General features: G+C 57.9%; 1 protein-coding gene across 2 annotated transcripts in view; it reads left to right on the top strand.

Annotated features, from left to right (window-relative positions):
- The first annotated feature begins 473 nt into the window (after positions 1-473).
- Positions 474-13135, top strand: part of SLC6A6 (solute carrier family 6 member 6) — a 78413-nt gene continuing 65751 nt past the window's right edge. The window contains exons 1-4 of one of the 2 annotated variants that reach the window (XM_081526470.1): positions 474-581; positions 619-707; positions 1468-1502; positions 8253-8300. In XM_081526470.1, coding sequence (XP_081382596.1) covers positions 474-581; positions 619-707; positions 1468-1502; positions 8253-8300 — 280 coding nt within the window. Of the gene's footprint in view, positions 763-1467; positions 1503-8252; positions 8301-12438; positions 12477-13135 lie in introns of both variants that reach the window. The other variant, XM_081526477.1, reaches the window with a different exon arrangement.

Genomic DNA, 13135 nt, shown 5'->3' with positions numbered 1-13135 from the left:
GGGGAGCCCCAGCCGCACCCCCTGAGCCAGGTGGAGGGCTAGCTGTGGGCTTGGTGGCTCGCGCTGGGTTGGGCTCTCTCGCTCCTGGCTCCTCATCGGAAGACCAGAGAGGGGGGCTGAGGACGCCCCCTCTTGGCCCCCCACCCCAACTCCGCGCCCCGCCCACCTTGGCGCCAGGCGATAACTGGGTGCCTCGAAAGGCGCGCGCCACTGAGGGGAGCGGGGACCAAGCGCTCGCCCGCCGCACGAGGCTGTGTGCGCGCGCGCTCGGCGAGCCCGGGGCTCTTTGTGTCCGAGCCTGAGCGCGCGTGCGTGTGCGGTGTGTGCCCGTGCGTGCGTGTGTGTGTGTGTGAGTGAGAGTGAGCGCGCGCGTGTCCCTCGTGGGGGCGTGGCCGGCGCCCCGGGCCCGCCCCGGGCCCGCCCCCGGGCCCCGCCCCCGGCCCGGCCAAGCTGGTATTTTTCCACCCAGCAGGATGGGTGATGCTGAGAGCTGCCTGCTCAGACAACAGACACGCGAGGTCAGGAAGAAGCCGCTTATAAATTACTGCTTCCTCTGCGCCGCCGCCAGCGCCGAGCTCCGGGTCTTGGCCGCAGCCCGGCTCGCTGGTCAGCGCCGAGCCCCGAGGACCGCAAGCTCCGAGGTCGGGCGCCGCCGAGAGGGAGCCCGAAGCGCGGACCCCGCGGGCCAGAGATCGCGCCGGCGGGCAGTCCCTCGGCGCGCGGAACCGAGCCCGGCCGAGCGCAGCGCCGTGGCCGCCCCAGGTACCGAGGGAGACGGAGCTGGGCGCGCGGAGCCCCCGCCTAGTCCCCGCTCCCGACGCCGGCCCCGACCTCCTCCCCGCCCCGAGGGGCTCCCAGTTCCACCAGGGGCGGGACGGAGGGTCGTCCGCTCCGTCCCCCAGCGGGGCTGTTATTGTTTCCCCAGAGAAAGGGCTTGGGCGTCTCGAGCAAGGAGCCAGGTGTGTGAGTGTGTGTTCCGGAGTCTCCATCTTACTGGGGGTCTGCAGATATCTCCGTGTCCCCGTGTGTGTCTGTGTGTTTCTAGGGGTGGCTGTTTCTCCGTGCACTCGCGTGTCCCCTTGTGTGTCTGCTGTGCAGTGCTCTGGGCGGTGAGTGTGAGTGTTCTGGTGTGTGTGTCTGTGATACCTGTGTGGCCCTGTCTTGGGATGCGTGCCCTTGTGCCCCCTGGAGTGCGTCTGTGTGTGTGTGTGACTGTATCTCCGAGTATCTGGCTGTGCACGTGTGTGTCCCCAAGTGGGGCTTCTGTCTCTGGCTCCCCGTTGTGGACACTCGCGTGTCCTCGACTGTACCTGAGGGAGTGTCCCCGGGTGCTGGAGGACCAAGCAGCCAGAGCTGGTTCTCCAGGGCAGGGCCGAGCAGGTGGAGGTGACAGGGCGGCGCAGTTCCGAGGGTGCGGCGGGCAGGTGGCAGCGCCAACGTCTAGCCACCTGAAGCGGCAGGATAGAGGCCCCCGGGGACAGTCGGGAGCCAAGCGGACAGAGGTCAGGGACAGCGGGACACCTCCTTCTCGAGATCTCTCCCTTCCTGCTGGGGGTTCCTCTTTTGCGCTGGAGGCTCTGGTCCCCCTCTCACCAGAGGAAGTCAGAGAGAGGCTCTCAGGGGCCTCCGCCTATGGCCGAGGCTTCGTCCTGGACAGAAGGGGGACCTGTGGGCTGCCCTCCCAGGCACTCGGAGGGAGGTGTGTGCTGGGCTGGGCTATTTTGGTCACTGCCCAGGCTCTGCCAGATCCTGGCCTCCCCCAGGACCAGCCCCAGAGGCTTGGGAGGCAGCCCTGACCCCCGTTTCCTGCCTGGGGAAATAAATCAGCTCAGTAACTGCCCGGGCACTTGAACAGAGGGTCTCGGGGCTGAGGTTGAATGGTGCGCGGCTCCACTTGTACTTGGGAGAATCGGCCCCTGCTTTGGCACTGCTGCCGTTCAAATAAATGTCATGGGGGAGATCTTTTTTTAATTTCTTTTTAATTTTTTCTTGGCTGGAAAGGAGGGGAATCTCATCCAGAGACTCCCAGCCAGAAGGAGTTTATTTTTATGAGAGTGAGCGGGTGGCGAGCACTTAGCAACCGCCTGCCTCCCTCTCGACCAGGGAGGCATCCGGGGAGTGTGGGGTGGGCACACGAGCGGTGTGCTGTGGGGGTGCAGTGGGGGAGGAATTCCATCAGAATGGCGTGGAGGGGCTGGCGGGCCCTGTTAGAGAACCCCCATAGGGTAGGAGTGGGAAACTGGCTAGAGGTCTTGGGCCTGGCTCAGCACCCCCCACCCCCGTTGACCTTGGGCAGCCTTTTTTGGGGCCTCAGTTTCCTCATCTGTAAAATGGGTGGACTAAACTGGTTAAGGGGTCAATGGAGAATGAGAGGCAAGTGCTTGTCCCCAGGGAGCCAAGTCCAAGGACTGTGCCTCTGTCTTAGCTGGTAGATGACCTTGGGTGATTTCCCCTGTCCACTCTGAACCTCAGCTTTGCAGTCTGGGCAGCAAGGACGCCAAGCCGGCCTCACGGCGTCCTTGAGGGGATTGAGGGAGATGAGGCTGAATAAGCCTGTGGTAAGCTGTAAAGCCGGGCTCGGCTTCGGAGCTGCCAATTAGAGGGTGTCACGAGGTCCCGGGTCACTGTGGTGTGTGGCAAGGGCCAAGGCGCAACCTCGGGCCCTTGTCCTCTGGGGCTGCCCTTGGACGACCTGTGGCGCAGCTGAGGGCGCCCTGCCCATCTCACCCTCCGAGATCCAGCACCAGCTGTGCAGTCAGAAGGCCCCAGTGAGCGGGTAGCGCCCATTTTACAGATGGGCAAACTGAGGGCTGCCCAGAGGACTTGGCCTCGACTGGACAGCACCAGGGTCAGGCTTCAAAAGCCTTCCCTCAGCCAGCCATGAGTTTGGGCTCTATGGTGCTTTAGTCACGGACGTCCTGCAGAATTGAAACTGGACCAGCACCTGGGGAACGTGAGGGACAGAGGTCCTCAGGGTTGGAGGGTGAGTGTGTGGGCCCCCTCGGCACCTTAATTCCACCCCTAGTTACTCGTTCTCCCTTCTCTGTGCCTCTCCAGGGGGCCCCTCCTACCCCACTGTCAGCCCCCGTGCCGGCAGTGTATGCTCTGGGGGTGGTGTTTGCTCACTCTCCACCTGTCAGCTTGTCAAGGGATTCGGGACCCTGGCAGGCTTTTCCTGAAAGTCTTTCCAAAGGTCCCGAAATGATAAGACACTCGCAAGTCATTCAGCACATTCCTGTATGCAGGAAAGAGCTGGAAAATAAATGACAGAGGACACCTGGGGGGCAGCCAGGCTACAGCTGGGAGGGGTCCGGGTGGGAACCCAGGCTGGCCTTGGAACCCCAGGGTCAGCGGGCGGGTGTGGGCTGCCTCCCGACCTCTGCCAAAGGTCATCAGTGAGGGTCGCAACCCCAGGGTCAGCGGGCGGGTGTGGGCTGCCTCCCGACCTCTGCCAAAGGTCATCAGTGAGGGTCAGAACCCCAGGGTCAGCGGGCGGGTGTGGGCTGACTCCCGACCTCTGCCAAAGGTCATCAGTGAGGGTCGCATTCTTCAGGGTCATGTCTAGCTCCTCCTCGATGGAGAACTTATCTTGGCCAAAGTGAATTTACAGGTTCTCTGGGGAGGAGCCCTGTGTGCGGAAATTCCCGGTGGGGGGTGGGGCTGGGGGGGGTGCTTTCAAGTGTGAGTGAGAGCTCTTTTTTTTTTTGAACATGCCTCATTTCTTTGCTCTGGTCCGTTCTCACCGAGCCCTGGATTTGGAGTAGAATATTGGCCTTCGAAGAGCTCACAGCCCAGAGAGAGGGAGCTTGGCAGGGTGGCCGCCGGTGACTGCTCTCACTGGGTGTGAGATGCCAAGGGTGAAGGCAGGAGACGTTCCAGCTTCTCAGAGGAGTTGATGCTGGAGCTGGCAGAGGGACAGGGCGGGCTGGCATTCCAGGCAGGGGGGCACAGCGCAGGCGGTAGACAAGTCTGTTTGTCGAACAAGCCTTGCAGGAGACCCAGCTGGAGAGAGGAGTAGGAACCCGGTGGTAGAGTGCTGGGCAAACGGGCAGCGGAGATAGAAATAGCATCAGGCCGGGTTTAGGGGCAGCGGCGTAGAAGCCACGTAAAGCTGGAGTTGGGGGAGCAGGTAGAGGTCCAGGACCGAAGGTAGCCAGGCTACTGCTAGTCAGGGCGTAAAAGCATTTTCCATGCCAGCGAATCTTGCCCTGAGCTCTTGTCGTAAACACGGGGTGAAGGCCTGGACATGCTGTTTAACAGGTACACAGGCCATTAACTGTGCCTCTGACCTCCCCAGAGCAGGTAGCCCTGGCGCTTGAGCTGGAGTGCATCCGCCCTGGACAAGGCGTGGGTCAGGGCATCCCTGCCCACCTCACCTGCTCAGAGGTTTCGTTTGGAGACCACAGCTGAGGGGCAGGGGTTGGGGGGGCAAGAAGAGGGCAGAGAGGATGGAAATTGCTCTTCTGTCTCTAAAAACCGACTTGCAGACGAGAAATCACCCAACACTAGCAAAGGGGAGGGGGTGTGCAGGCAGGGGGCAGGTCACCTTAACTGGAGTCTGGCATCAGAATTAACCTGAGTGACTTGGTACACATTCAGGTTCCCAGGCCTGGACATACAGGACCCAAATCCCTAGGGGATGGAGCCTGGGCATCTGTATGTTTCCAAGTTTTCAACTGTGACTGTTTAAAAAAATATATTAAAATCGAGATATGATTTGCATTCAGTGAAATGCAAAGATTCTGTTACGGTTTGTTGAGTCTTGTCAGATTGCTACACCTGTGTAGCCACCGTTCAGGTCAAGATGGAGACCGTCTGCAGCTCCCCTGGAAAGTGGGCTTGTACCCTCCTGCTCCCAGAGACAGCTAGTTTCTGATTTCTGTCGCTGTTAGGTTTGCCAGGCCTAGAACTGGGTGGATTTATATGGTACATACTCTTCTGCATCTGGCTTCTTTCCACGTGATGATTTCAGACCCATCCATGCTGTTGAGGGTGTCAGTGGTTTGTTGCTTTTATTGCTGAGGAGTAGACCATTGGGTGGACGCCCCTCGGTTTGCTGGATCTACTCTCCTGTGGATGGACATTTGGCTTGTTTCCAGTTTGAGGTGGTTATGAATGAAGCTTTTATGAGCCCTCGTGTACAAGTCTCTTTCTGGGCGTATATATTCGTGTCTCTAGGAGTGGAAAGGCTGGGGCGTAGGGTAGATATTTGTTAACTTTATGAGAAACTGTCAAGAGTGGCTTTTAATTACAGAAACAGTAGACCTCAAGCAATACAACACTGTACAAAGTAAAAGTGATTCTTAAAGATCATTTTTTAAAAAGTGCAGTATAGGCTTCAGTCTGTGTGTCTGGCTGACATTCTGTCTCTCATCTCTGCCGTCTACCCCTTCCTATAACAGTAGGGCCTTCAAGAGTACACACTGTCCTCTGCATACAGCTTTGGCTGTACCCCTCAGATATCTAGATGGACATATACTCCTTTTAATTCAGTTTTCATTTCAGTTCTGATTTCCCCTTGGACCCAGGGTTCGGTAGGATCTGTTCAGCAAGCTAGCTGCAGTTCTGTTTTGCTGTTAACGACAAGGGCATCATCCTGTTCTCGGTTCTGCCATTTCTGCTATTCAAAGAGCAGACCACTGGAGCCGATGCTCGTCAGAACATACAGGTCTCCTGGCCATTCTGAACAGCTAGTCTGCATTTGGGAGTCATTGACAGAGCCTGGCCTGTCTTACTTACCCCGAGTGTCACCAGCTCAATGGATGAAATGCCCCCACCCGATGGTTTTGAACTTACCCTGAAAGTGGGCAGAGAAGCAGCCGGGGGCAGGAACCGATGCTTATTCAGCACCGATGGGTCTTATCTCCCTTCCTGCATTTATCGGGAGTTCTCACCTCCATCTTCTCAAAGACTTCATCCACCCTCAGAAAAGAGCCTTCTCGCCCCTCACGCACCTGGGACCTGGAAGGACAATCAGCGTCTCTGCCCCTCCTCCTTCCACTGCATGTCCTTTTTTAACTGAGTGTCTTCGAGGCTTCCGGCCGAGGACAAAAGCCAGAGGGAGGGATGATAGATAGACCAGCCCCTGGGCTGAAGGCACTCCTAGTCTGGGAAAGAAGATCTGTATCAGGAAGGAGTTAATGAACAATCCCAGGGGCAAGGAACCCTAGGGAAGGTGGCTGGGAATGTGGGGACTTCGGTGTCAGGGAGTTAAGCAGACCCCACCCACCCACTTAATGGATGGGGAGACTGAGGTCTGAAGGAAGCCTCCATCGGCAAGAGGGGCTTGTTCACAAACTTATGGTTCTGCCCGCCCCCCTCACCATCTTGGCCCTCATCCCGCCCTCCCTGAGCAGAGGGTGGGACCACGTCTCTGCGGGGTCCCTGGTGGGGACATTCTGCGAGTCTTCCCCTTCCCACCACTCTCCCCTGCGTACAGGACGCTGCCAGGGTGCTGTTGCCCGCTGGGGGTGGAGGGTGCGGCTGGCCTTGGATTTCAGCCGAGTCATGCTCCTTCGGGGCAGGGCTCAGGAAGGGGGCGGTCCTGAAGGCTCTGCCCTTTGGCCCCACAGCCAGTTGGCACCTGGAGACCGAGGGCCGCTCACGCCTGGTGGTGGACTCAGGCTTTGATCTTAAGAACAGCTGTTCTGTCACCCGATGGCACCTGGTGACTCCTCTTGGGGTGAGTGCCATCCCAGCCCAAGACTGCAGCCTCCTCACCCAGCCTCATGCCTCCTGGGCTTCGCTGTTGTTTGTGGGGGAGCCAGGAAAGAGGGGGCTGGGGAATGAGGGGGCAGCTCAGCAGCACGTCACGTCCGACTCCCAAGCCGGCAGTGGCTCCCTAGTGCTTTGTGAAATCAGGTCCAAACTCCCCAGCCTGGCGTTTAGGGCCTCACCTGATCTGGCTCCCGCCCAACGTATATTCTCACCTGCTCCCACATCTCAGCGCCCCCCGTGATCCGGCTGGTTTCTGCTCCTAGGCCGAGCCTCGGGCTCTCGGCCTGCCCATACCTCAGCCCGAAAGGCCCTTCCTTCCTTCCTTCCCTCCTAAGTCCCACTCCCCCAGGGCCAGCTTGAGGTTACTACCTGCTTCCTGAAGGCTTCTTGCAGCCCCTTAATGATGCTGGCACATCATAAGCCCCCCCAAAAGATGATCTCCGTCCAGGCGGGCTTAATCTCGTCCTCCTCTGAGCCCCAGAGAACCTCTTCTCTGCCTGGAACCCAGACCTGTGAAGTCTTGTTTTTATCCAGCCACCTGACTGAGGGCACGGCTGGCCACAGCGGCCATCAGTGCCCAGCACACAGATAACTGCCGCCTGAGTCCCTCTGTCCTGAAATAAGAGCCTGCAGTCCGAACGTCTGAGGCTTGGAGATAGCATCCACCCATGTCCATCCATCCTTCCGACAAACGTTAGTTCCAGACTCCATTCTGGGCCCCGGGCAGGTGGCAGGTAGACAGGGCAGACCAGCTGGAGCCCTCGTGGAGCTGACCACGAGAGTTAGAGGACTTGTTAAAGGGCGCCACAGCATCAGCCTTTGGGAGCCCTCGGCCACTGGCCTGCTGTGTGACCTAGGCAAGCCCTTCCCCCTCTCTGGCCCTAACCTGGAAGGAAACGTCACTTCTGAGGGAAATGCCTGCTGAGTGAAACCCGGAAGGACCCTTTTTTCTCTATGTTGGGGAGCACACATCATCAACACAGGGGTGATGATCTGTGGGGCCTCCTGTAAGGATTCCGTTATGGTCAGTTTTCAGGATGTCCGAGCTCTCGCTCTGCAGGGGGCCACCTGATGTGGGGGCCAGAGTTCAGAGATGCTCTGCACAGAGCTGGAGTGAAACAGGCCTTTAGTGAAAAACTCTTCCTTGGGAGAAGAAAATGGGTTTTTATTCCATCATTGGTAGAAGAGAATGTTGTTCAGTCGTTAAGTCATGTCCGACTCTTTGCGACCCCATGTACTGCAGCCCACCAGGCTTCCCTGTCCATCACCAACTCCCAGAGCTTGCTCAAACTCATGTCCATCGAGTTGGTGATGCCATCCAGCCATCTCATCCTCTGTCATCCCCTTCTCCTCCTGCCTTCAACCTTTCCCAGCATCAGGGTCTTTTCCAATGAGTCAGATCTTCGCATCAGGTGGCCAAAGTATTGGAGCTTCAGCTTCAGCATCAGTCTTGAGAGTCCGTTGGACAGCAAGGAGATCAAACTAGTCAATCATAAAGGAAATCAACCCTCAATATTCTTGGTAGAAGAGTATAGGTCAGAACAAATCTTCAAAAAAAAAGAAGACCCAGACTTCCAGCCTCTGTCACTGGGGGCTGAGCAGAATTTGTTGCTGTTGCCACTTGCCATCGATGGAAGTTGTGAGTTTGCAAAGATTGCATCCCAGGCCTGAAGACAAGGGTACAGGTCACTGCCAAATGGTCTCCGAGGGGCAGCTCCGGGCCGCCTGTGTATTTTATGTTGTCCACTTGGTTTTATAAAATCGAGCCAGTATTTTTCCAAGGTGAATACGTTTTTATTACCCCTGGCCGCTCAGTTTCTCTGAAGAGCCCCTCCGTCTCACCCAGCATACCCCTGGGTCACTGAAGCCTGCCCAGCCCACCACCCCTTCCTAGGTTTAGTCCAGCTGCCAGTGGATCCCAGGCGGGTAGGAGCCTTCCTGCTATATTCCTTCAGCAGGGCTGATGGGGCGGCAAAGGGTAGAGGGACCCTCGGCCCTTTCGGGGCCCCTTAGTGCTTTCGATGGGGTGTTTCGAGGCTGGAACTGGAGAAATCCAGCCACCTCCACCCACCTGCCCACTTCCACCTGCGCACTGCTCCATGGGGCTGGGGGGTGGGCCTGGCTGCGGCAGGCGCCTCCCAGCGCAGCCCCCTGCCAACCTCTGCTCTGACTGAGGCTAATTCGCCTCCTTAAATGTAAAAGGTTCAGCCTTCTGCAGAGAGGACCAGACAGACAGTCTCTGCTGAAAGCCTCAAAGCTGAGACCTGGAATGTTGTCACTATATTTTATTACCTAAGTTGAACCACGAGTTAAGGCCAGTGGTCCACTCACTAAGCCTCATGTCCCCTCCCCTCTCCTGAGCTGTCCAGAGGCTTGTCATTTGTTGGGAGGCTGGGAGAACTCAGAGGATTTTTCTCCCCTCGCTTACCCTTTCATGACCTCTGACCCCTGCCCGCCATTCCCCAGGCCTGGGGGTTGTTGCCTCTGCCCTGGGATGTTGCAGCGACCAGGGGTGGTGACTGTGCCCTGTGCCAGCGCTCAGACCTGAAAGGCGTAGGCTTCACTTGGGGTCTTGTTAGAACGCCCCTTGCCCGGCAGGAGGATGAAGGTGGACCTGAGAATCTGCATTTCTAACTAGCTCCCAGGTGATGGCGAGGCTGCTGGTCTGGGGGGGCAGGGGAGTGGGCACGCTCTCTAAGCCAGGCCCTGGGCCTTATGAGAATCCGTCTCCCTAATCATCAGAGGCAGCTTCCTTCCCCTTTTGCACGTGGAAAGCCAAGGCCCCAGAGAGCGCAGGTAACTTGACCGAGGTCACACAGCTGGGAGGCTGACTGGGCCAGGCCAAGCCCTCTGGGCCAGTGCCACCTTGGAAAGGCCGTTAGCGGGGAAGCCGTTTTCTGTTGAACAGTGGTTCCCAGTCCAAAAGCCACAGGAGGCTTTTCAAGGCAGCCAAGTCGGATGTAAGTCGGGGAGAGCTGAGGGCCAGCCAGGCTGCGCAGACGGCAGGACTGGGTCTGCTGCGGGATGGGGTGCTGGCATGTGGCCTGGTGGGGGGGTGTAGCCAGAGATGGGGTGCTCACAGCTCCTGGAAGACCATCATGGAGCCTGCCCAGAGCCCAGGGAGGCACCAGGTGGCATTTTCTGCCTCCCCGTTGTTTAGATAAATCCCAGGGTGGAGGGCTGGCTGGAAGGGTCGGCAGTGGGACAGGCCGAAGCTAAGACCTGGTGCATTAGTCTTTTAAAGGCTGGCTTCTCCTTGCGGTCACAAGGGCGCTTTTCCTTAACTGGAGGTCTGCTTTGGGGACTGAGGGGCTGTGGTCTCCTGCCTGGCTGGGCCTTCACGATTTCACTGGGCACCTGCCCCAAGCAACTGGGAAGAGTGGAATAGATTTAGGGCCTGGGTCCTCGAAATGTGGTCACTGGGGGGAGCAATCTGAACTTCGAGGGGAGCCTGTTAGAATGCAGAACCTGGGACCCTGCCCCAAGCGTCTCCACCCCAGCCCTGCTGACTCAGACCCTGGCGGGAGTGCGCAGTCCTCTGGGTTTTAACAAACCCTCCAGGATTCACTTGGAGACAGGCTGATTTCCTCCATCTCCAGCCAAGTACCCAGGGGTGGGGGAGGGTCAGTCCTAACCTTTGCAACTGGCTAGAGTACCAGGGCTGCCAGGGGACCTCAGACATCATTTCCTCTGTGGCTCGCTTTTCTGATGGCCGGGGTGTCGGAGAGAGAAAGGGATATGCATAAACTCACACCGCAGATTCAAGGCAGATGGAGTCTGGGGTCCTAGGGCTGCAAGTGGCAGAAATCTATTCAAACATATTCTGACTCCTTTAAGGGAAGAGCCCGAGTCGTCCTTCAGGTATGGCTGGATCCAGACGCTGAGAGGAGTCACGGGGGCTCCATTTGTTTCTCATTTTTTCTGTGCTCCATGTCCCCCTCCTCTATTGGCTCCACCCTCCCTGGGGTGCCCCCAGCTGCACAGTTACCCACTCCCACCCCCAGCAGAGCCATCTCAGCCTAGAGAGAGCTTTCCTCTTTTCCCAGGATTTTCCGCACAAGTCCCTGTCATCCTTCTGTGTCCAGGCTTGGTCATGCGCCTGTCCTGGAGCCAGTCATGACAGCCCTCTGACGGGCTCAGTCCAGCTCACATGCCCACCCCTGGAAGTAGGAGGTGGGCTTAGCCCACCCAGAACCCCATGGGCTGAGAGGGGCGGAGGGGGTTCCAGGGAGAATAGATGCAGGAAATAGACCCAGAAAAGGGGGTCCAGGTGCCTGCACACTGGCTTGATACTAAGGGACTTGGTGCCATTTTTCCTCTTCTCCGAGCTGGGCCAGCCTCATGCACCTGCTAAGGTCTCACTTCGGACCAGATTATCCTCCCCTGCGTCTGGTTTCTCGAGCATTGTGCGTGTAATTGTGCACTGAACACGCTACCTTCCTTACCCTCTCTGTCTGTCTTCCCTGGGCATGGTCCTGGATAACAGCCGTGCCATTTCCACCATCTGCACCTGCTGAAGAGATTACTAATCCCCCCAGAGTTCATAGAGCCATGTGTCCACCCAGAGAAGAAAGCCTCGATGGCATCCTCGTCAGCCTCTGCCACGGGATTCCAGGCTCCAAGAGAGCGGGGCCCTCAGCTGTCTTATTCACTACTGGGCTCCTAGTGCCTCCAACAGTGCCTCCCACGTAGTTGATGTTTGATAAATAATTGACTCAGCCTTCCTACGCCCAGAGCCCAGGACACAGCGGGTGCCCGTGTGAGCCTGGGGGGATGGGGGCCCCATAGACTGCTGGAACCCAGCTCTGAGTCTGGGAAAGAGGCCTCACGGGCAGGGCTGCAGGTACAAAGAGGAAGTAAGTGCCCAGTCCTGGAGGCCTCTCTGCTCTAACAACCCCTCCCCACCCCCCACCACCCCCACTAATCCATTTAACTGTTCATCGAAGTGTGAGGCCTTCCTTGATAAGGAAGCATTTCCTGGTTTTCTGCATTTTTTTAATCCAGGAAACCGGGAGAGCCTTCCCGCACAGCTCTGCTGGTGAGAGAAGCAGACATAATCCAGCCCCACTCACCTTGTTTCCCAGACAGAGCCCCAAAGAACCGAAGTGGTCTATTTAAAAAAAAAAAGGTTTGGAGGGTCAGTCACATCCGGGGACCACTTGACTCAGCACAGTTCAACAGGTGTCCCTGGTGCACTGAAGCTTAGCCTCTAACCAGGGGATGAGTGTTATTAATACATTCTTCATCTAGACAGTCACTCACAGCCCCGGGCGCATGGCTGAGCTGGTGGGCAGCTCATGGGAGCGCAGGTTTTGGGGTTCGAGCTGGGGGTGGGGGTCGCTTACCCCTTCTCAGACAGCAAGGAGAGCCTGTACCCCCTCCTGACTGCCCTTCCCAGCTCTGCTTCTCACCCCTGACTAGTTTAGGGACCCTGCACCCAGACGAGGGGTGCGTGAGCGTGTGCCCGTGCGCGAACATGTGGTGTGTGTATGTGCGTGCACTTGTGTGTGAGTGTGTTTGGAAGCACCAAGTGCCCGCTGGGTTCCCAGGGCGTAGAGCAGCGCCTGACATAGTAGATGCTCAATAAGAATCTGACTCAGCGTTGCTACCCCCAGCGCTGTGGGCTGGGTGGTCACGTGGGGAACAGACCCTGGGGTCCTGCATGCATCACACCCTGACTAGACCTCTTCTTGCCTTCTCTGCTGCCTCCTCTCGCCACAGGTCCAGAGCAACAGCACTTTGTGAGAAGCCTCCAAAACGTAAGTGGCATCTGACCTCCCCGTGGTCGCGGTGTCTCGCCGTGGGTGGCAGGGACCCGTGGGCGGTGGGGGTGCAAGATCCCAGAGCGAAGCGCCAGGATCCTGTCCGCAGGTCACCTCGGGATGGTGGGTCCCCGGCCCGGCTTGGCCACCGGAGCGTGTTGGCAGCAGGGAGACAGCCCTGCAAAGCTGCTGAGCACTGATTCCGGAATCCTGACTGGGCTCCCCGCCTGGCTCTGCACTGGGCACGGAGGGAACCCTCACGGGGTCGATGCTGAGGTTCGGGGTCAGGCGTGTGTGAAAGGGGCTGCTACTCAGCTGCCAGCTCCCAGGAAGCTCGAGGAATCCGGCTGCTGTCCCAGTCATCTTTTCATTGAATTATCTTTTTATTTAAAAAAAAAAAAAGGAAAACCTTCAGGGAAGTTGCAAGAATATTACAGTGAAGCCCTATATGTCCTTCCGTTGGATCTTCCCACTGTGAGCAGTTTTGTCCTTGGCTTCGTGGCTTTACTATGAGCTGTGAAAACAGCCGCGTTCGCGTTTACACTGGCTGCCTCCTCAGGGAGTTTCGGGCGCAATGCCCTTTACCTCTAATCCTTCCACCTGCCCTTCGTGAAAGCAAGGCCGTTCGTTCTCCTGCAAGCCCATGGTGATCAGCC

Source organism: Giraffa tippelskirchi, chromosome 9, assembly GCF_054371585.1.
Source record: "Giraffa tippelskirchi isolate mGirTip1 chromosome 9, T2T-mGirTip1v1.2.pri, whole genome shotgun sequence".
Classification (NCBI taxonomy): Eukaryota; Metazoa; Chordata; class Mammalia; order Artiodactyla; family Giraffidae; genus Giraffa; species Giraffa tippelskirchi.
The sequence above is the reverse complement of the archived record's forward strand: the minus strand, read 5'-3'. Positions and strand labels throughout refer to the sequence as shown.